At 39.5% G+C, this 24,303-nt stretch overlaps 1 protein-coding gene across 6 annotated transcripts in view; it reads left to right on the top strand.

Moving 5' to 3' along the window:
- Nucleotides 1-24,303, top strand: part of CAMSAP2 (calmodulin regulated spectrin associated protein family member 2) — a 121,685-nt gene that overhangs the window by 3,647 nt on the left and 93,735 nt on the right. For 4 of the 6 annotated variants that reach the window (XM_003823056.6, XM_003823055.6, XM_008976655.6 and 1 more), the window contains exon 2: nt 18,037-18,296. The exons of the other annotated variants lie outside the window; for them this stretch is intronic. In XM_003823056.6, the coding sequence (XP_003823104.2) occupies nt 18,037-18,296 (260 nt within the window). The remainder of the gene's footprint in view (nt 1-18,036; nt 18,297-24,303) is intronic. 6 annotated transcript variants of the gene reach the window in all.

The raw sequence follows: 24,303 nt of genomic DNA, 5'->3' as shown, positions 1-24,303 counted from the left end.
AATTTGGAATTTTTTTGATGTAAATATTCTTTATTTGCTGCAGATACACTTATGCAGGAAAGGTTAATAGACAGCATATTTCAAAGGTATTACCTAATTATATTCAGTTGTTCAAAAAATCAGCCCAGCTTTCAATATGATTTACTAAAATCACTCTTTTAACAAGGACTTACAGGGTCTTCAGGCACTGATTTGGTGTTTTCTATTAGAAACTTTCTAACTTTTGATGTACTGAAAAAGTAGTCAATTTTATAACCATATGTTGTAAAAGTCATTTAAAATGATAGCTAGAAATGTGAGCATAGAATGAAGTAATTGAACTTAAAAAAAAAACACTGATGTTGTAATACCTAGAAAGCAGATATGGAATATTTACTTAATTTGAAGTCTTAGGAGCCTTGAATCATTTTCTTCTCTTTACAGTAGTATTACAAAAGTATTACAAATAGCCCAAATTTTAATAGTTTATTTTGTGGAAGATGCAGATACAGGTTTGATTAAATGAAGAATACATTTTTATAGATGAATTTGAAACACTAAATCGATAATCCAAATTGCAAAGGAGGAAGTAGTTCAACTATCTGTGCCTTTTCTATATTTGAAGAGCTTAACCCATTTAAGCAAAGATTTTACAGAATTTTCTTTAAATGTTCTGTTCCCTTAAATCCTTTGGGGGAAATGGTAGATGCAAAACCTCTTGTGACACTCTTACTAAACTCTTGAATTTGGAATTCAAGGCCCACTTCCTAGTGTCAGTTTATCACTTCAATCTTCTCAACTATTATTCTCCTTTTTATCCCATTTAGTTTAGTGATATAAAATATTTCCTATCATAAATATACCTTGTTACATTTCTTTGTCTGTCTTAACAAATCTTGCTGTCAAAGTCCTGTATAAGGTCTGACTCTTGTGCATATATGAAGATAGTTGAGAGCAGTGGGTAGCATTGTGGTTAAGAGAGACCCGTAGCAGAGGGGCCAGTTTGGGACATTATTGCAAGAGTCTGGGCAAAAGATAAGGTCCTGTGTCTTTGACTTTGTAGTCAACAGAAAATTTACCAATAAGAAAAAAAAAAAGAAGTTCATGAGGTCTTGAAGTGGTGGGGGGCGGGTATGATAATAAAGCTGCTAATATAGGCTGGGCATGGTGGCTCATGCCTGTAATCCCAGCACTTTGGGAGACCAAGGCGGGTGGATCACCTGAGGTCAGAAGTTCAAGACCAGCGTGACCAACATGGTGAAACCCCGTCTCTACTAAAAATAGAAAAATTAGCTGGGCATGGTGGCGAGTGCCTGTAATCCCAACTACTCAGGAGGCTGAGGCAGGATAATCGCTTGAACCCAGGAAGTGGAGGTTGCAGTGAGCCGAGATGGTGCCATTGCATTCCAGCCTGGGCAACAGAGCAAGACTCTGTCTCAATAAATAAATAAATAAATAAATAAATAAATAAATAAATAAAGCTGCTAATACTTATTGAGCTCCTACACTGTGTGTCAAGCACTTTACACATACTGTATCATTTAAATCCTCATGACAGCCTTTTGAGGTGGAAAGGTTACTTATTCCAATTTTACTGATGAGGAAAGTGTCCGGGGACTTAGGAACTCTTCCAGAGTTACCCAACTAATGGAGCTGGGGTCTGAACCCAGGGAATTTGACTTCAGCCTGTACTTGTAACTACTGTTCTCTATGGGTAGAAGTCAAAAAATGGAAAGGAGGCAAATGATAGAAAAAATGTTGCAGAGATTTAATCTCTAGTATTTCTAAGTGGGTACATGGGAAATGGTTTGAATGAAAAGGGAATGTGTAAGAGGGTGAGGTCGCCTGAGGTTTTAAGAAGGATGAGGTTACCTGAGATTTTGAGATTTGGTGACTGACAGGCTGAATTGCGATGCCATTGACAGAGAAGAAAGTATAGTAACACTGATGCCCTGGAAGGAGAAAGTTTCAAGGAGAATGGTCTGATTCAACAGTGTCAAATCCTATGTGTTTAAGCTATGCCTTTCTTTTAAGAGTTTATGCTTTGCTAGGGGAGGTATGATAAATGTATAACCACAGTAGAGTTCAGAAATAAGCTAAGAGTCATATAATTGGAAATATGACATTCAGAGGGAGACTGGTGGCGTTAGGATGTGGTGGGGTGGCAGGGGAGAGGCCATTTCCAGCCTCATCAGTGGTCTGTGAAGGAAGACCTCTCTAGTGGAGGTGGTATTTAAGCTATAGGCTGAATTGAAAGTAGGCATGGTAGATGGAGGAAATGGTTTGTGTGTAGACATGGAGTTGTGAAACCCAGGTAGTGCTAATGAAACAACATAGACCAGATTGATGGGATGAGGTTTATGTAATGAAGCAGTGAGAGAGCCAGCTTGAAAGACAAACGGACAGAATTATGTGAAGGGTGAGGTGAAGGAATTTGGTATTTATTTAGTAGTTAAATTATCCTAAGCACATTGGATTAAAAAAAAAGAAAAAATACTGTTAAGTATATTAAACATGTACTTTGTGCTCATTATTCTTGTAAGCGTTTTATATGCATTATTTATTTTAATTCTGAGAATGAGCCTATTAAGTAGATATTATTTTATTCTAAGACTCTAAAACAGGGTTTCTCAACTGCAGAACTATTGGCCAGATAATTCTTTGTTGTTGGGGGCTGTCCTGTGCATTCTAGGATTTTAGCGGCATCTGTGGCCTCTACTCACTTGATGCCAGTAGTGTTCCCTACCACTACCCCTACTCCTACCCCAGTTGTGACAACCCAAAATGTCCCCAGACATCTCCAGATGTCTCCTGGGGAACAAAAGGAGCCCAGGTTGAGAATCACTGCTATAAATATTATAAGACACACTATTGTGATCTAAAAAGGTTTTTTTTTTTTTTTGTATGTTGAAGTACAAATTAATTATAAGACATACTGATTTCACAAATATTCAATTTGAAAATAAGAATTTAGGAAATATTATATGATAGTTCACCCTTTTTAAAATAAACAATGAGACAGATTTAGAGGAGTTAACTAACTTGCCCTTGATCATACAACTTGTAAGAGGTGGAAACAAAATTAGAGTCTAAGCCTTTGTGATACTGAAATTTGTATCTTAACCTCTGAGTTACAGTCTTCCTGGATTTTTAGTAGAGATTGGGGTTTTGCCATGTTGGCCTGGCTGGTCTCAAACTTTGGGGTCAAGTGATCCGCCTGCCTTGGCCTCCCAAAGTGCTGGGATTACAGGCATGAGCCTTTGTGCCTGGTTGATGATGATGTTAAAATAGATTGTTGACCATGTAAACTTATTTTCTAATTTACGTTTTATAGGATTTTGTCTCGTAACAGATTTTGAAACAGCAGAAATATTTTCTATTATCTACCCTTTAAAAAATAGATGCTAGAGGTCTTTATATAGGTTCTTGAAAATTTATTGACAGTTAAAACGTTTTTAAAAATAGGTATACAGGTACAGATTCAAAACTCAAAGGTATAAAAGAGTAGATCTTGTGAGAAGTCTTCTTCCCACGTGGACCCTGAGCTAGTCAGTTTCTGTTTTAAGCGAGATGAAATCATCAGAAGATTTGTTTTTAGAAAATCTCTTGGAATACACTTAAAAATGGTTAAAATAGTAAAGTTTATGTAACGTATATTTTACCACAATTTTTAAAAAGATGTCTTGGAAACAGTAGAAAATGAATTGGAGGAGGGCCAAGAGTTATGAAGGAGGAAACCACAGGGAAGTTATTATGTTTCAGGTGAGAGATGATGGCATCTTGAATGTGGATGGTAGTGGTGGATATGGAAAGAAGTGGATGAATGTAAAGGATAAGACTTGGTGATTGATTGGATATGTGGAAGAAAAGATGATATCTTGGGAAGTGTTAAGATTGATTCTATTTTGTGAGAAAGGGAACAATGGAAGAGGGCCAGTGTATGTGTTTAAGAGCGGGTGGGGGGGAAAGAACCATGTTGAGTTTGAGGAATATAAAATGGTGGTGTGTGCATTAGGCCTGTGGAAATTCATGTATGGAGCTTAGAAGACTTCAGGGATGAGAGCTATAAGTGGTAATTAAAATTTAAAAAGTAGGTGACTACCAGTAACTAGTCACATTTTTTTTTTTTTTTTTTTTGAGACGGAGTCTCGCCCTGTCGCCCAGGCTGGAGTGCAGTGGCGTGATCTCGGCTCACTGCAAGCTCCGCCTCCCGGGTTCTCGCCATTCTCCTGCCTCAGCCTCCCGAGTAGCTGGGACTACAGGAGCCCACCACCACGCCCAGCTCATTTTTTGTATTTTTAGTAGAGACGGGGTTTCACCGTGTTAGCCAGGATGGTCTTGATCTCCCGACCTCGTGATCTGCCCCCCTCGGCCTCCCAAAATGCTGGGATTACAGGCGTGAGTCAACTGCGCCCGGCCTAATCACATTTTTTTTAAGGTCTCACTGTCACCCAGGCTGAGTGCAGTCATGTGATCAAAGCTCATTGCAGCTTCAAATTTCTGGGCTCAGGTGATCCTCCCGCCTCAGCCTTTTGAGTAGCTGGGACTACATGCTTGGCTAATTTTTTTGAAAATGTTTGGTAGAGATAGGGTCTCACTGTGTTGCCCAAGCTGGTCTTGAACTCCTGGATTCAAGCACTTTTCCTGCCTCGGCTTCCCAAAGTGTTGGGATTACCTGCGTGAGCCACCCCACCCAGCTGACTGCCAGTCACTTTGAGGGAGCGTATGGAGAAAGAAAGGACCCAAGACAGGCGAGCCAGCAAAGGAGCTAGGCATAGGGTAATTAGAAAGAAAACCAAGGGAATGTGGAGGCTCAGAAGACTAGGGAAGAGAACATTGAGGATGAAGGAATATGAGGTGTAGCTGAGAAAGATTAATCGAGGACTCTCAGAAAGATCCATTAGATTTAGCTACAAGGAAGTTATTGATGATTTTGCTGAGAACATTTTGAGGGGAATGTAGAGACAGAAGCATGACTAGGTTGAAAGTAAATGGGAGATTGTATCAATTATGCCGTCCTCACTTGTAGTAACAAAAAATCCACCTCAAATTGGCTAATAGTAAAGAGGATTTATTGTTTCTGAAAAAGTCCTCAAGTGGGATGGGCTTTGGTTTTGATTTGATCAGGGCTGTAGCTTCATTTCTCTGTGATTCTTTTAGCTGTGCCCTTGTTGATGTGTGGATTTCATTCTCAGGCTGTCTAGTCTCATGGTAGAAAATGGCTGTAGCAGTTCTAGGTCTCACATCTGTGTACCACACCATTCAGAGCTCTTCTGTAATCACTGAAAGTTCTACACTCTTCTCTTGCTTTTTTCTTGCTCTTCAAACAGAAGGATTGATTATAGAAAATCTCAAATATATACAATAACAATAATCTTTCATGTACCCATCATCCAGCCCCTGCTGTCATCAACTTATGGCCAATCTTGATTCATCTCTAAACACTCCCCACCACTGCCAATTATTTGAAACAAATTCCAAACATCATGTCATCCCATCTATACGTGTATCAGTATGTATTTCTGTAAGTCCACTCCCTTTTTAAAATGTAATTGTGGCACAGCCATCACAGCACTGTTGTCACAGAATTCCATATCATCAAATCAGTATTTCTGATTGTCTCATAAATGTTTTTTATTTTTATTTTACAGTTTTATTTGTTCTAGTTAGGATCCATCTAAAGGCCATACTTTGTAATTCATTGATATCTCTTTATATTGTTGTGTTTTTTTTTCTTTTTCAGGTATATATGACCAGAAGATTTTTTTTCTTAATGTATAGGCTCCTTCTCCATCTCATTTTAATCTTCCTTGCAGTTTATTTGTTGGAGAAACCAGAGTATTTGTCCTATAAAGTCTCCTACAGTTTGGAGCTCCATGATATTAACAAGTTTCTCTTTGTCCTCTGTATTCGTTATAAATTGATAGTTAGATCTAGAGGATTGATTGCATTCAGGTTTGATTTTTTTTTTTTTTTGGTATACTTTATACGTGGTGTATAGTTCTACCACAAGATACTTAATATCTAGTTGTCTCTCTATCATGACTTCTCTATTTATTAGCTGGAATGCTGTTTTAAAAATAAATTTCCCTTTATTATTTGGTTACCCTGAGTGCTGTGTGGGAAATTACCTTGATCCAATGGTAGCCTCTAAGTGCGTGCCATACAAAAACTAGCCTAGAGGTCACAGAACAGAAAGCTCACAGAACAACTTAAAATGCCCAAATTATGTGATTTGTTAAATCAGTTTTTAGTGAGAAGCAAGAGGAAAGAGATAGGATGAGTTAAAACACTTAGGATAGGATGCAAACAGGGAGGAAGGACCACACTCCCTGAATACTGCAGTATATACATTTCATGTGTCCTCTCTCTACTGCATTAGCCTTCTCTGCTGATAGTGTGGTCACCAGGACCAGAGCTGAGGTTTGAACAAAGAGGCCTACACAGACATAGGCCAGTGCCACACACTTGTTCTATTAGACATGGGACAAGGAAGCCTGCCACAGCTGTAGCTTGCCACAAGCCTGATGATAGCCATGGGCATTGTGTTCCTTGGGCAGAGGACACATGGGCCAGACTGGGCATCATCAATGGGTAGCTGAATTAAGGACTCATGAATATCGTGCTCATGTGTTCATTGACTCTTGTTGTTTAGTGTCATGCATATTTACTCTGTCATGAATATTTAGTACTTAGTATATTTAGTGTATCATGAATATTTAATACATAGGTGCCTCATAAATATTAGGTATCTTGTTTTTTCCATCCCTTTCTATGTTTAATATATGTGTGCTATTAACTGCTTACCTTTATTTAACATGTCCTATCAATTATATGTTTAACAAACTTTTAAAACTAGCTCCTTATCTATACTTAAAATATCTTCGAACATTTCATCTACATTTTACAAACTTTTTCATCTTTATTTATAATAGAATTGAATAGTCTCAAAAGTAAAATTTTATTACATTGAGATACAGGGAAAGCAGGATAAATGCTATATTCTTTCTCTTTATGGGGGGGAAATTGGACCAGACTGAATGGATCACTGGCCCCTGAGAATCTGAAAGGAGGTAAAGAATAGGGAGAACATTCCAGAGAATGTGAAAAGGCTCCGGAGTGGAAGAGAGCATGGTTTCCAGGAACTGAATGTGACTGGCAGGGATAGGATCATTCCCTTCTTGTAGGCCAGAGGAAGGATTTTAATCCTTAGAGAAGTGGGAAGTCATTGGAAACCCTTGGGGATAGGGTGGTGTGTGTGACATGACCAAATTTGCTTATGGGAAATAAGCAAATTCTGGCTACAGTAGAGAATGGTTTGGAGCGGGGAGCAGAGTGAATGTGGGAAGACAAAATTTGGAGTAAATATAGTAATTAAGATAAAAAGTGCTGGTTGCCTGAACTAGGGAGAACCAGAACCTGGAGTCTGAGATTGTGAGAAGGGGGAAGACTTTAGACTGGATTCTGTAATGGATTTTATTTATGGTTGAAGGAGAGGGAGGCATTAACGATGACTCCTAGGTTTCTGACTTGTTCGGCTCGATGGATTGTGGTGTACTTTATTGATATAAAGAACACTGAAAGATCATCAAGTTTGGGAGAAAAGATTGCTTTGGGGCATTTTGAAGTTTTGTAGCTTTTTCAACATAATTTCAAATGTGTAAGAATAGTATAAAGAATTCCCAAATACTCTTTACCCAGATTTACCAATTATTTTGTCCCATTTGTTTTATTATTCTGTCTCATTCCTTCTTCCTACCTCCCACACAAATGCCTGTGTGTGTGTGTGTGTGTGTGTGTGTGTGTGTGTGTAGAGAGAAAGAGATAGATAGATAGATACATCTTTTTTTTTTTTTTTTGAGACGGAGTTTCGCTCTTGTTGCCCAGGTTGGAGTGCAATGGCGCAATCTCAGCTCACTGCAACCTCTGCCTCCCGGGTTCAAGTGATTCTCCTGCCTCAGCCTCGCGAGTAGCTGGGATTACAGGTGACTGCCACCACACCCAGCTAATTTTTTTTGTATTTTTGGTAGAGACGGGGTTTCATGGTGTTGGTCAGGTGATCCATCTGCCTCGGCCTTCCAAAATGCTGGGATTATAGGCATGAGCCACCGCGCCTGGCTTTTTTTTTTTTTTTTTTTGAGACAGGAGTTTTGCTTTGTCACCAGGCTGGAATGCAGTGGCACGATCTCGGCTCACTGCAATCTCCAACTCCCGGGTTCAAGGGATTCTCATGCCTCAGCCACCCAAGTAGCTGGGATTACAGGCACGTGCCACCACACCCAGCTAATTTTTGTATTTTTAGTAGAGATAGGGTTTCACCATGTTGGCCAGGCTGATCTTGAACTCCTGACCTCAAGTGATCTGCCTGCCTCGGCCTCCCGAAGTGCTGGGATTATAGGCATGAGCCGCCATACCCAGCAATGTATATATAACGTGTGTGTGTGTGTGCTTGCATATATATAGGATATAAATAAATATATATAATATTTCTGGACCATTTGAGAATATGTAAAGAGATACTGTACCCTACACTCCTTCAGTGTGTATCTCCTATAAAATGAAGGATAGTTCCTGAACATAATCTCATTTAAAAATTGGGAAATTTTAGCTGGGTGTGGTGGTGGGCACCTGTGATCCTGGCTACTCAGGAGGCTGAGACAGGAGAAGCACTTGAATCAGGAGGCGGAGGTTGCAGTGAGCCATGATCGCACCATTGCACTCCAGCCTGGGTGACAAGAGTGAGACTCCATCTCAAAAAAAAAAAAAAAAAAAAAAAAAAAAAAGCTGCAAGCTACAATATGAGGCTATGGTAAAGGCAGGGACCAGACTACCAGATTAGTCAGTTCTCTCTAAATCATAACAGAATATTTAACAAACCCTAGGAGCAATGGAAGGTCACTGGTGTGTCAAAAGCTTTCCCTGGCTAATAATAAGGATGAAAAGATGGTGAGAGCACAGAAGTGTTGCCGGAAGTCACGCAAGAGGTATGGGACCTGGAATGAGGTAATTAAGATGGAGAGACACAGAGGTGTTCACAGTCTGTGTGGGAATCTGTGTTGGAAATAGAGCTTGGTTATAAATTAGATGGAGAATAGGGTTGGGCTGTGGGTGTAACAGGTGCAAAACTGAGCCTCAGTTGACTCATTTGGAAATAGCAGAGTTGTGGTTTACTGACGTGGAAGCACTGGATTGGGGCAGACTTATTGTGTGCAACATGGGCCACATTAACTTGGAAATGCCTGTAAAACATACAAGGGAAGATATCACAAACATAATCTGTGGCTCAAAGGGGAGGTCTGGGCTACAAATCCAAATGTATTTTTTTAATTTTATCTTTCACTTTAAATTAAACATTAATGCATGACCGTTGGGGGAAAAAAAGCATTAAAAATGACCATAGAGTTCTTTCTCTACATGTGTACACATAATTATTATTTACAAAAAGAATTATATTATTTTTAATCTGATTTTTAACATTTTGAGCACAGTTTCTTCAGGTAAATATAGATTCCTTCTGTGATATGTAACTTTACTGAGCATATAATATTGCTTAATGTATCTATACTGTAAATTATTAACCTGGTTCTTATTTTAATATATATAGATGGTTTCTAATATTTTGCTACAATAAGCAGCACTACAATTAACACTCTTATATGTCTTTGTGTAATCACTTAGTAAAATTCATAATTCATAAGAAAAAAAATTGGGAAATTTAACCTTGACGTGATACTCTTATCTGATTCACAGCCCGTATTCAGATTTGCCAATTATGTTGATTTTCATTATTGCTATTTTATTTCCCAATTCAGGATCATGCTTTGCATTTAGTTGTCATGTCTCCTTTTTTTTTTTGCTGAGATAGAGTCTCGCTCTGTCGCCCAGGCTGGAGTGCAGTGGCGCCCTCTCAGCTCACTGCAAGCTCCACCTCCCAGGTTCACACATTCTCCTGCCTCAGCCTCCCAAGTAGCTGGGACTACAGGTGCCCGCCACCACGCATGGCTAATTTTTTGTGTTTTATAGTAGAGACGGGGTTTTGCCGTGTTAGCCAGGATGGTCTCGATCTCCTGACCTTGTGATCCGCCCGCCTCGGCCTCCCAAAGTGTTGGGATTACAGGCGTGAGCCACCGTGCCCGGCCTAGTTGTCATGTCTCTTAAGTCTCCTTTAACCTGGAATAGTTCTTCAGTCTGCCTTTGTCTTTAATGATATTAACACTTCTGAAGATAGAGCACCAGCCTGGGCATAGTGGCTCACCCCTGTAATCCCAGCACTTTGGAAGGCTGAGGTGGGCAGATCACTTGAGGTCAGGATTTTGAGACCACCCTGGCAAACAAGGTGAAAACCCATCTCTACTAAGTGGTGTGTGCCTGTAGTTCCAGTTACTTGGTCCGTGCTTGTGGTTCCAGCTACTCGGTAGGCCGAGGCAGGAGAATTGCTTGAACCTGGGAGGCAGAGGTTTTAGTGAGCTGGGATTGTGCCACTGCACTCCAGTCTGGGCAACAGAGACAAAACTCCCATCTCAAAAAAAAAAAAAAAAAAAAAGAGCACCCTTAGCTGTGTGCTGGCTGGATATCAAGCCCCTTCCTTAGGCATTGTCTTAGCTCTTGCCAAACTTTTGCCTGTGTGTCTGGTACAAGCAGCCAGTTCTCTGCAGGAGCTGACTGGGTGCCTCCTTCTTTGTGTTCCTCTTTACTCTGGAGTGCTGGGCCCTGGTTTAGCAGATGTCCCCCTCCACCCTTGGTTCAAATGACTGGGACAATGATGAGATCCTTACATGGGTGCTGGTATTGATAGGAATACCTAGACAGTAGGAAAAAAACAAATTACACAGAGTCCTGCCCTCAAGACAAGAGCTGATGGAGACCCAGGAACTGGAGACCATCTCCTAAACCCCTGCTACTTCTGCCCTCTGGTGCACCCTATCTTTTGGCTTTCTTCCCTCTTTCGTACTTCCCTTCTTCCCTATCTTCCATTCACTCTTCCCTGCTCCCCTCTGGCAGACCCACTCTGTACTCCTCTTGCTTGTCACTGCCACTACCACGACCACCAGTTGTCTCTCTGTCAGCAGATGTGCCGTGTTGCCTCTCTGCACAGTACCATCCCTGCATTCCACAGAAGACTTGGGCAAGGGTGCCTGAGAGGTACCCAGAGACAAATCACGTGGCAGCCAGGCAGCCCCAGAGCAAAGATATTCAGACAGATGAAAGTCTCCTTACCCCCATTTCTTCCAAGATCAGAACAGCTTGACATACTCCTTCATACACAGCGATGCCAGGAAGGCAGGGGAGGCGTGGGAAGTCTTCCTTCCCAGTACCTGCAAAATGTCTGAGCATTATGTTGATTTTTTTCCTTTATTAAAATGTACTGTTTAATCTTATAAGAACAATAGGTCTGTTATTTTATAGAATGTCTCTAAATTTGGATTTGTTTAAGGTTTCTTTATTCAAGTTTGATAAGGTTCAAGTTATAGAAGCCTGGTAGACTACTGCAGAAGAGATGTTGTAGTCTCAGTAAATCATATCAGGGGACACATAATGTTTGTTCCAGTATAGGTGATGTTAACTTTGATCACCTGGTCAAAGTGGTATCTGTAGTTTTCTCCATTATAAAATTATTTTTCCACTTTAATTAGTAATTTATAGGGAGGTAATTCAAAATATCCTGTTCATTAAACTGTTACCCACCATTTTAGAATCCAGTAATGATCTTGCCTGAACCGATTATTGCTGTTGATTACTATCCTTTTTTTCCATTTGTTTGTTGGTGTTATTCTACCACAAGAAAGAGCTCCTTTTTTTTTTTTTTTTTTTTTTGAGACGAAGTCTGGCTCTGTCGCCCAGGCTGGAGTGCAGTGGCCCGACCTCGGCTCAGTGCAAGCTCTGCCTCCCAGGTTCATGCCATTCTCCTGCCTCAGCCTCCTGAGTAGCTGGGACTACAGGCACCCGCCACCAGGCCCAGCTAATTTTTTGTATTTTTAATAGAGATGGGGTTTCACTGTGTTAGCCAGGGCGGTCTCTATCTCCTGACCTTGTGATCTGCCTGCCTCGGCCTCCCAAAGTGCTGGGATTACAGGCGTGAGCCACCGCGCCTGGCCGAAAGAGCTTTTTTAATGTATTATTTATTTGTGTCAGGATAGACTCATTGATGCGTGTTTTATTCAATGGGTTATAATTCTTTATTATGTATTCTGATGTTGATGTTTTCCCAGTTTTAGCCAATAGCATCCCCTTCCATCTGGATCCTGTGTTCTTTTGACATGGCTCCATTATTTGTTAGCATTTCCTTACTTTCTGGCACATACCACAACAAAGATGTTCTAAGCATATCTTGTACTTTCCCTGCTCCAGACCTGGAAACATTTCTTCAAGGAGCCGTGTTGCTTTTGGTGGGGAAGGTATTAGAAACCAAGATACAGGTGCTAGGCTTATTGCTAACAGTGTTATTTAGCAGACAGATAGTAAACACACACATATATACATAGTGTATAGCTAAATCTATTTCTTTTGCTATCCATATAAATAAAGAGATATATATCTGAAACATCATGTATTTATAATGACACTTCCCATTTCAGCCAGCACCACAGAGTTTATTCTAGTTTTTCCTTTTTCCATATTTGTAACTCCCCTGGTCACTGAGAAACCTGGCTCCCATTTTGAGTTAGGTTTCTTTGTGACACCCAAGTGAAGAGCTGAGTAGGCTGATGGCTTATAAAGATCTGGAGCTCAGAAGAGGTGCTTTGGCCTTATAGGGTAATGGGAGGAGTAGAGGTGATAATTTAAGCTCAGGAATGCTGTACCACACTTACCATGTTAGGTAATAATGTAGAGGGCAGGAGGGAGCTAACTTTTAATTGGTACCTTCTTGGAAGGCAAGGCTCTATGTGTAGGTACCGTACAGTCTTGGTAAATATTTGAGTGCGTACTGTGTTTCAGACGCAGTTCCAGGTACTAGTGACACAGGACAGATAAGTATCTTGCTCTCCTTCAGGTACCTTGTAGTGAGAGGAGGTAGAAATAAAATATTATGGGATAGTAATGGTTGTTATCTAGAGAATTAAACTACAATGAGTGACTGGGTGGTCAGGGAAAGTGTGTTTGAGGAGGTTACATTTAACTGAGATCTGAATGGAAAGAGCAAACCATTCATTCGGTTAAGGGGAGGAACATTAGAGGCAGAAGGCCTCTAGTGCGTGGGCCAAAAGGTCTGAACCTGGCATATTCTAGCAACAGGAAGAGTTGGGTGTTTGGAACATAGCGGCCTGGGGAAAGTGGAGGAAGTTGAGGTCAGAGTAGGAGTAGGCAGTACATTTGTGGAATATGGAGAAACTAAAACTCAGAGAAGTTAATTACTGAACTCAAGATCCCATCAAGTAAATGGCTGGGCCAGGCATGGTGGCTGGTGCCTGTAATCCCAGCACTTTGGGAGGCCAAGGCAGGCAGATCATCTGAGGTCAGGAGTCCAAGATCAGTCTGGCCAACATAGTGAAACCCCATCTCTACGAAAAATACAAAAATTAGCTGGGTGTGGTGGCACATACCTGTAGTCCCAGCTACTTGGAAGGCTGGCACAAGAATTGCCCGAACCCAGGAGGTGGAGGTTGCAGTGAGTCGAGATCACGTCACTGCACTCCAGCCTGGGCGACAGAGTGAGACTCTTTCTCAAAGAAAAAAAGAAAAGAAAAAAAAAAGAAAAAAAGTAAGTGGTAAAATTAGGACTCAACCGATTCTTTTAAAATCTAAAGCCTATACTTTCTCAAAGCCCAAATATTTCCAAATTTTGGAATGGATGTAGGTAGTGAATGTAGGTAAACTGAAAACCTATTTGGTTTTGAGAGGGATTGCTGTCACAGAAATTAAGTGTGGCCCAGAGAAAACTAAAGTTTCTCAAAGCATGTACAAGGAGTAAATAATGATTACTAGCACAGAATTAGGTAGTAAACTTGAGGGGGAAATTTGAAACCTGGGAGTACTTTCAGGAAAAGGCTAGTGACTAGAATTTTTTTTAATAACATTTTTATTTATTCATCAAATCTTTCCTTACCACGTACCAGGCGCTGAGTTAGGCCCTAGAGATTCATATCATGGTAAATGAGGAAGACATGATCCTTGCCCTTTGGTCATATATTAGGGTATTCATATCGGTACACCCTTGTCAACAGTGGGTTTAAACTTTTTTTTTGTTTGTTTGCCATTTTGATAACTTTTAATTACTGGTACTATGAAGTTTTAAATGTTATTGATCATCTTTATGTCTTTTGGTTAATTTCAAGTTCAGATTCTGTGGCTTACTTTTAATTGGAGTTCTTTGAAACTTAGAAGTTCTATAATAGTTATTACCTTAGAAACTATTTTTTAGATTTGGAAAATAAGGTGGCATTCCTATGATTTAGTGTGATGATATTTCTAAAATGTACTCCCCTCCTGCTTCCTGCCCCTTTATTGCTTTTAATAAATCTGTGTCACTTGCTGGAATGTGGATGCAACTGGTAGCTAACCCAGTTTTATAGAAAATTGCCTTGAGCAGTACTGTCTCTGCTCCCTCTACCTGTACCTCAAGCATTTCAGGTGGATGTTAATTTCAAAACTTAGGTCTAGTCAGGACTTATAGTAGCATGATTAAATTATGTTCTGCTTAAGTCATGGTATACAAGAAAAACTCATCTCGTATCCTTTGCAATTCTAGCAGTGGTATTTCATTCAGCTGTTCTGTCTGTATTAATTTCTTACTTTTTGTGTTCTGGAGGTTAGGGAGAGAGTGAAACCCCTTATCTTTGATTTTGCTGTTTATTTTCTAATATGCTGTTTCAGTTCATTTTTTTTTAATGTGGTACAATTCCAAACTTTAAAAAAAATAATAGTTTTATACCATTGGTAAAATGATAGACACATTTGAAGTCTTCTCTTAAGTATATTTAGCTCTTGAAGACTTGTTTTTAAAATGACCTATTTTATATTCAGTATGAAGTTTTACATTCTCTTGAGGGCTGAAAAATCTATTTTTGTTGTATTCTTGAAACAGTCTTTGATTAGCTGTGGATCCTTTCCCTTTTCCTTGCATTGGGATCTTTTTAAAACTTACACTTTCACAACTTAGGTTAGTGGATATGCTTTAATGAAATGGAAGCAACCCCTGGACTCTTGTATTCCACCTTCCACCCTTTTGGTCTTGGCAAATCATTATTATGTTTGAGCCTGTTTAGCAAGATGGTGTAGAGCTATAATTCTGTGCTTATCAGCTATGTGCCCCTGGGCAAGATGTCCTTTCTTGAGTTCTTTATCTGTAAAATAAGGTAAGAGGGTCGTCAGAATTAAATGACAGAATACATGTTTAGGACTGTGTCTGACAAGATGTTATAAAGGTCATATATGAAAATGGATGTAAAAGCAGTAAGTAAATGCTAGGTGGATATATAGGTATGATAGATAAATTTGTAATCCTGATAATGAGCATTTACTTTTCACAGCTAATATTTAGATGCCAAATAACTTATATTAGCCATTTTTTACTGATACAGGAAATAAAAATCCATTGTTTATACATTTGATAATAGTTATCTTAAAATCAAATAATTTTCCTTTTACAGCTGTTCTACTAATAGTTTCTGTTTATTTCCTACAATACTAAAGTGTAAATGAATACCAGCACTATATTCTGCAATTTAAAACTGAACTTCACCATCACGCTGAGGCAGCTATATTAAATTTAAAGCTGGCTCACTACTGGGTAGTGCATCTACGAAGAAAGGAAAGTGTTTTCAATTATTAAATAAGGATGATATTTTTAGATGTCACCAAAATCCCAAATTGATACATCCACTCTTGACCTCTTTCCAGAGTCCTATATCTCCAGCTGCTTATTGGATATTTCCGCTTGGATATTTTTGCTATTGTTTCAAACTCAATATGTCTAAAACTGAGTTTTTGATCTTGCTTTTAGAATTGGTGCTGCCTCTGATTTTCATTTTTCTATTAATGATATCACTGTTTCCCTCATAACGTAGGCTTATTATTGATTTCCATCTTGACCCTCTTTCTTTGCTTTATTCCTGGGTACTTTTTGTTTGTCTTTAGCAGTTAGTCTTTTATGTCCTATACTTTCTGTTTTCACTACTGCCTTTGAACTTCATTTCCTTATATCTATATGGTAATCTTCTATCTCTGATTTTTATGGCCATCAATATTAAATACCAGATTGTTCCAAAACGTCAGTCTTAATGTGACACTGTCCTGTAAAACTGTCAGCACCTCCTTGTTAGCTAATATACAAAGTCCTCGTGTTTAAAAGATGAATATTTCTTTCAAGTCCTCATCACGAACCTCTCCCATTGCAGCTTTGCCTCTTACTGCTTTCCCACATGAACTCTTCTCTCCACCCAGATTGTTCAATTTGGTGTCTCTTCACATCTTTTTTCCCTACTCTTTCTCTCCTCCCTCTCCTTACGTTTAGAAAGGCTCTTTTTTTTCTGACTAAAATTCTGCTGATTCCTGCTATTCTATTTTTTTTTTTTTTTGAGATAGAGTTTCACTCTTGTTGCCCAAGCTGGAGTGCAATGGCGCGATCTCACTCTCTGCAACCTCTGCCTCCTAGGTTCAAGCAATTCTACTGTCTCAACCTCCCAAGTAGCTGGGATTACAGGCACCTGTCACCATGCCTAGCTAATTTTGTGTTTTTAGTAGAGAGGGGTTTCATCATATTGGTCAGGCAGGTCTGGAACTCCTGACCTCAGGTGATCTGCCCACTTCGACCTCCCAAAGTGCTGGGATTACAGGCGTGAGCCACCGCGCCCAGCTGCAGATTTTTCAAAGTACCAGTTTTGGTTAGTATTGTGGCATTATTGAGCTTATATTAAAGCTGCCTATTCAGGAAACAGCTAAGATCAGTGATGGGATGGCTGGCTTCAGAACCTCACTTTCTAGAGAGAAGGCAGGTGAGGGACTGGCTAGGTCTCAGGACAGAGCTATCAGGTTCTATAATTGCAGCTCCATGTTAACCTCTAACTCAGAAGCCCTACCTCTGGGGGACATACCTCGTCCTTGTCCTGCTTCGATGAGAGGTATAGAGCCCAGGTAAGAAATGGAGAGGAGGAGGAAGAGATACAGGGTAGAATAGGCAAGAAAACTTGTGAAACAATGAGAAGTATTTTGTTTCTCTCATTTGTTTTGGTAATTTTGCTGCTGTCAAATACAAATGCCTTTGCTTAAGTTGATTTGGGAGCAGACATTGGGAGAGTGGGAGTGGACATTGGAAGAGTAGGACTTGGCATTCTTAAAGGGTAGTGGCTAGCAGGAAAGAGAAACTTCGGAGGAGATTTTGGTTTTCTTCCCATCTCCCATTTCTAAACTACTACTTATGTTTTAGTCGAACTTGTCAGTTGGGTGCCCAGGAAGTCTTTTTCAGGTAGGATGGGGAGTGGTCAGTGGTAATGTGGCAATATCAGTGGTTTACTAGTGTAAGGGATTTTTAAGAGTAGCTCTCTCCTAAACAATTGCTTTAATTCTTTTTCAGTAGTGTCAGCAAGCTAAGCATGAAGGGAGAGACGGCAAGAGGTCTTGAGGCAAAGAGATAGAATAAGTTAGGCAGTCTCTATTCTGCAGCTCATTAGCTGTAAAACTGGGCAGATGATTTTGTATTCTCAGGTGGCAAGGACTAGCAGTCTCCTGAAATACCTATTGTGCATTTCCATGTTGACAGCTTGCCTGTGAGGAGCGTCATTGAAATTAGTTTTTAGGAATCTTATAGTTCATTCTGTAGATTTGACTATGAATGTGGGAATACTTTCCCAAGAGCCACTAGACTCAGAAAGCTTTTCTCCTTGTCTTGTAGTCCCTTTTTGGAATATACTCAGAAAATATCTTCTGTAAAGGAAATTTGTATCTTTGTCTCATTCCAGATTATATGTCAAAGTTTAATGAATCATCTTTTCAGTTAAAGGGTTATTGCTATATTTTTAGAGGGAATCTTAAATTCTATGACATAAATAATAATTATTAATTAAATTCTATGTTTCTTTTATAAAAATCTTGTAAGAGAATTTTTTCCATTAATCTTTATAGAAAATGTGCCAGAGGAACTTCAAGAACCATTTTACACAGATCAGTATGACCAGGAACACATCAAACCACCTGTTGTTAATTTGCTTCTATCGGCTGAACTATACTGTCGTGCTGGGAGTCTCATTCTCAAGAGTGATGCTGCAAAACCCCTTTTGGGCCATGATGCTGTAATCCAGGCTTTAGCACAGAAAGGTCTTTATGTCACTGACCAGGAAAAATTGGTAACTGAACGAGATCTCCACAAGAAACCCATACAGATGGTGAGTCTTTATATACCCAAGATTATTTTAAGTTTGAAGTGTGTACTTTTGAGTGTGAATGATATACTGTAAAACAGAGGGAAATGTTTTGAAATTGGATTGTATTTTTGCCTAGAGTTTACAACTCATCTTTTTCTTAACCTTGTTTCCAAATGAAGGAAGATTTTAACGATTTTGGAATGTTTGGTGCCATCTAATACCTTGGAGAAACAACTACATAATTTCCAATTACCTTAATGTAATTTTAATTGAAAACTTTTATTTTTTCCATTGTAGAGACTGGCTAGAAGAGATGGAAAATGCATCCTTGACTTTATCATTAGAAAAGAGTTGAGATTAATAAGTGCTGATTTATGGCCGGGCGCGGTGGCTCACGCCTGTAATCCCAGCACTTTGGGAGGCCGAGGCGGGCAGATCACCTGAGGTCAGGAGTCCAAGACCAGTCTTACCAACATGGAGAAACCCTGTCTCTACTAAAAATGCAAAATTAGCCGGGCATGGTGGTGCATGCCTGTAATCCCAGTTACTTGGGAGGCTGAGGCAGGAGAATCGCTTGAACCTGGGAGGTGGAGGTTGCGGTAAGCTGAGATCATGCCACTGCACTCCAGCCTGGGCAACAAGAGCAAAACTCTGTCTCAAAAAAAAAAAAAAAAAAAAGCTCACTTATGTACTTGAATAACTTCTTGGTAAATTTCTGCATATCAGATATTTTCGTTTATTTGATAGCTTTGAACTCATTCTTGTAAACAACACACACAGAAGGCCTCTAAGCTGGCCTGGGGCCATCATGCAGGAACTCTCTCATAGGCAGTCTCAGGAAACATAAATCTAAATGTTTAAGTTCATTGTATGCTGGTTCAGTCCATTGTACTGCTTTAACTTGAGTTTCACAAAATGTGGACATCATCAAGGATGGTATTAGAAAGAAAAGTGGTTTTTCCATACTCGATTAAATCAAAGAGTAGTAGTTTTGCTTGGGAGGAAGGTAAGGTGTATATGTAGAAAAGTATATTATAAAATTTATGAAGTTATGTAATTTAGGAAGAATGAACAAAAAAATTAGTTTATAAAATCTATTACTAAATGAGGTGATGACCTGTTTTGTTTTCTGGTTTTTTTCCTTCTTTAAAGTAACTCTTTTAATATTTCTAAGTAATGGAAAATAATGTATTGATTAGTTAATGGAATTTAGTTATAGATTTACAATATAGTTATTAACAATAACTAGAATATTGATTATCCAGTATGAGATTGTCATCTTTCATTGATGGCTCCAAAATCACCTTATAGTTACCCTCTGACTTTGGCATACCTGCTTTGCATACATATCATATGTGAACAGTTTGCCCATACCAGGGACAAGCAGAATCTACTTAGGTCCTTATCAGTGTCTCATATTCATCTCCCCCAGAATCATTCCCCTAGCTGGACACTCCAGCTTGTGATTACTTCTGCTTCCGTTGTTTGAAGGCTAAGTGGATAGTTAGAAAGCACATCCATGACTTTGTGAAGCAGTGTTTGTTTAGTTGCTGTTCTTTCAGATTCAGATATATATGTCATAGATAACCTACTTATCCTTAGAGTGTCTATTTCAGATCCTCTAATAAGAATGAAACAAATTTAACATGTTTTCTACATTTTTTTCCAGTGTAGTTTGTATGTGTGAAATACTTGGACAATTAATTTTAAAATGAGGGGTTTGGTAGACTGCTGATTGTGTTACTCATGTTTCTTTCACACTTTATTGATCCTGCTGATAGGTTTGAATGCATTTTAATAATATTTAAGGAATGGAGTTTAAATGACTTAGAATCTTTTTTTTTTTTTTTTTTTTTTCTTAGATGGAGTCTCACTCTGTTGCCCAGGCTGGAGTGCAGTGGTGCGATCTTGGCTCACAGCAACCTCAGCCTTCTGGTTTCAAGCAATTCTTGTGCCTCAGCCTCCCAAGTAGCTGAGATTATAGGCGTGCATCACCATGCCCAGCTAATTTTTGTACTTTTAGTAGAGGCTGGGTTTCACCATGTTGGCCAGGCTGGTCTTGAACTCTAGACTTCAAGTGATCCTCCCACCTCAGCCTCTCAATATGCTGAGATTACAGGTGCACGGCATGGGCAACATAGAATCTTTATCTCTGGTTCTAACTTCTATTTGTGGATTGTTAGAACTTGAGAACTTCAGGCTGGGTGTGGTAGCTCACGCCTGTAATCCCAGCACTTTGGGAGACAAAGCCTGGTGGATCACCTGAGGTCAGGAGTTTGAGACTAGCCTGGCTAACATGGCGAAACCCCATCTCTACTGAAAATACAAAAATTAGCCAGATGTGGTAGTGCGCGCCTGTAGTCTCAGTTACTCGGCAGGCTGAGGCAGGAGAATCTCTTGAACCCAGGAGGTGGAAGTTGCAGTTAGCCGGGATTCCGCTACTGCACTCCAGCCAGACTGGGCGACAGAGTGAGACTTTGTCTTAAAAACCAACAAACCAAAGAACTTGAGAACTTCACATTTGACCTACATCATCTTACCCTTTGCAGTGTCACATTTACCAACCTGTGTTTTAATTGTTTACTTTCAACTTTTATCACAATTTGATTTAAGGTTCTCCAGTTGCTGTGGCATTTTGATTGATGATATTTAATGTGACTATTTTCCTGAAACCTGCGTGAGAAAATTTCTCAGATTACTAGTAAAAAGTTGTTCCTTAAGAAACTATGTTTTTGGCTGGGCGTGGTGGCTCGCGCCTGTAATCCCAGCACTTTAGGAGGCCAAGGAGGGTGGATCATGAGGCTAGGAGTTTGAGACCAGCCTAGCCAACATGGCGAAACCCCATCTCTACTAAAAATACAAAAATTAGCCAGGTGTGGTGGCAGGCACCTGTAACCCGAGGTTGGGAGGCTGAGGCAGGAGAATCGCTTGAACCTGGGAGGCGGAGGTTGCAGTGAGCCGAGATTGCGCCACTGCACTCCAGCCCAGGTGACAAGAGCAAGACTCCGTCTCAAAAAAAAAGAAAGAAACTATTTTTTTAAAGAGTAAAGTAAGAGTTAATGTAAATTATCAGTTTTTTTTCCCTGCTTTTTGGGAAGTATCATGAAAAATAGTGTGTTTAATTGCACTGAATATATTGCCCCCCACTTCCACTTCTAAATTATTTTTAATTTGGGATATTTTATTTCTGTATGCCAGCCTTTTGGGGGAAAAAAAGTGTGGTGGTAGCAAAAGTATCATCCTAATTTTTCAAGAAATAATGTTAGTACTAATTCTTTTTCTTCAAAGTCTCAGTATAAAAATTCCCTGTGAAATAATATATATGAAGACAGAAATCTTTAGAAGAATTTACACCAGACTGTTAACTTTGGTTTCTTCTGTGAAATGGGATTAAATAGGATTGGAGAAATAAATGGTAACTTTCATATCTTATTTGATGTATTTCTGCACTATTAACATTTTTATATGATTTTACTGTTTTAAAATTTAAAATGTAGAGAAGAAATTTAAATTCAAATAGAAATTATCATTATCTGAAATAACATGCCTTGTATGCATACTAAATATTTCTGATAGTTAAATTGTTAAAGAGAAATAAGTATCCTGCATTTAGCCTTTAAGCAGACATAGGAAATAAGAGTAAATATTGAAGACCTCTCTAAATGGTTAAATTCCAAATATCCCGTAAATGGCAATTCAAACCTTTAAGGTATCTTTTCTGTAGTTCCTTTTAGTAATCAATCTTTAAAAAGAAAAGATGTGGCTGGGCTCAGTGGCACATACCTGTAATCCCAGCACTTTGGGAGGCCAAGGCGGGTGGTTCACCTGAGGTGAGGAGTTTGAGACCAGCCTGGCCAACATAGTGAAACCCCATCTCTACTAAAAATACAGAAATTAGCTGGGCGTGATGGCAGGCACCTGTAATCCCAGCTACATGGGAGGTTGAGGCAGGAGAATCACTTGAAACCGGGAGAAGGAGATTGCAGTCAGCCAAGATTGCACCATTGCACTCTGGTCTGGGCAACAGAGTGAGATTCCATCTCAAAAAAAACAAAAAAACTCAACATAACATCTCAAAACAAAAACATTTCTCTCAATCTCCACCCCAAAATTAATACTACAATCTGCTTATCAGTCAAACTTGCCTTAGTCATACTTATTTATTTATTTATTTTTTCGAGACTGAATTTTGCTCTTGTCACCCAAGCTGGAGTGCAGTGACACAATTTCAGCTCATTGCAACCTCCACCTCCCAAGTTCAAGCAATTCTCCTGCCTCAGCCTCCCGAGTAGCTGGGATTACAGGTGCGCCACCATGCCCAGCTAATTTTTGTATTTTTAGTAGAGATGGGGTTTCACCATGTTGGCCAAGCTCGTCTTGAGCTCCTGACCTTGTGATCCACTCACCTCGGCCTCCCAAAGTGCTGGGATTACAGGTGTGAGCCACCGCACCCGGCCATATTTTATGTTCTGTGTATCCAGCTGACCACTGACATCTCCGCTTGAATGATGTTTGAACTAAAAATCTAATGAGGAAGAAAACTGGGGAAAAAAACTAGACAGTATGAAATAAGTGTTCTAACTTTAAGCAATAGATACTGAGATCTTAGAGGTGGATGTGATCATCTCTATTAGGGAGGATCAGGGAAGGCATCACAGGGTAGAATGATAAATGGGATTTCAGTAGTTGGGAAAAGGGATGGGATGAGAGTAGTAACTGGGTTGAAGGAATTGTTTGACTCAAGATTGAACTGTGAAGGTATGTTAAGTATTATAAATTAAAATATTGACTGCATGGAGGGATAAATGTCAGATGAGGCTAAAAAATAATTTAGAGCTAGATCATGAAGAGTCTGTAAGTTAGATAATGAGGAGGCTGTAAGTCTGAGTTAAGGATTTTTAACTTTCTGTGGGTTACAGAATCATGGAATAGATTTTCATACTATATTACAAAACACTTGGAAGCATTGCAAACTGAACCACTATACTGTCAGCTTAGTTTAAATAATTAATGCAGTCTGTTAATTCTCAGATTTTATCTATTGTTTATTTATGAGACTATCAAGTAGCTCTTTTTTTTTTTTTTTTGCTGAGACAGGATCTCACTCTGTTGCCCAGGCTGGAGTGCAGTGGCGCAATCACAACTCACTGCAGCCTCGACCTGCAGGGCTCAGGTGACCCTCCCACCTCAGCCTCCTGGGTAGCTGGGTCTGCAGACATGCACCACCCCACCTGGCTAATATTTTTTTATTATTTTTTTTGTAGAGACAGGGTCTCCCTATGTTGCCCAGGCTGATCTCAAACTCCTGGGCTATGCTGGGATTACAGGTGTGAGCTGGGATTACACCTGGTCTATCAGGTAGCTCTTTTCATTTAGTTTACTGTGTGCCAGGCAGTGTGCTTACACTTTAACACTCTATCTTATGTAATTTAATTCTTACAACAACTCCAAGAGGAAAGGATCATCCCTTTTCTATTGATGAAGAAACTGAGGCTTTGAGAATATAACTAAGGTCACAGAGCAAGTATAGTTAAGTAGTGAAGGCAGGATTCTGAACATCTCTGCTTTAACTATAAATCCTATATTCTTTTTCGTTTTTTTTTTCTTATTTTACTTCTCTTTTACATGATAACAGGATAAATCCTATGTTCTTAACCACTAAATTGTATTTTCGTCTTTGCCTAGGGAATAGGTAGATGGGAAGTAGTAAGGTGGAAGGAAATAGAAATGGTGTGCCACCTGGAACTCTGCCTGGTGGTTTGTTTGAAATCTTGGTAATTTGCCTAGGTTTCTTTCCAAAGTAATTTCCCCTCTCTGTTCCATTTACCCACTCTGTTCCTGTATTAAAGGTTATGTTAATTCCATGTACCTTAGGAGTAATTATAGCAGTTAAGTAGAATGACTGCTGACGGGATGAAGTAGAGTTGTGACAGAGTCTAGGTGGACATGAGTTAATTGATACAGTATTTAAGAATATGCAGGCAGGGCGTGGTGGCTCACACCTGTAATTCCAGCACTTTGGGAGGCC

The sequence above is a fragment of the Pan paniscus genome, chromosome 1, assembly GCF_029289425.2.
Source record: "Pan paniscus chromosome 1, NHGRI_mPanPan1-v2.0_pri, whole genome shotgun sequence".
Taxonomy (NCBI): Eukaryota; Metazoa; Chordata; class Mammalia; order Primates; family Hominidae; genus Pan; species Pan paniscus.
Note: the sequence above shows the minus strand (reverse complement) of the source record. Positions and strands in the feature narration are given on the sequence as shown.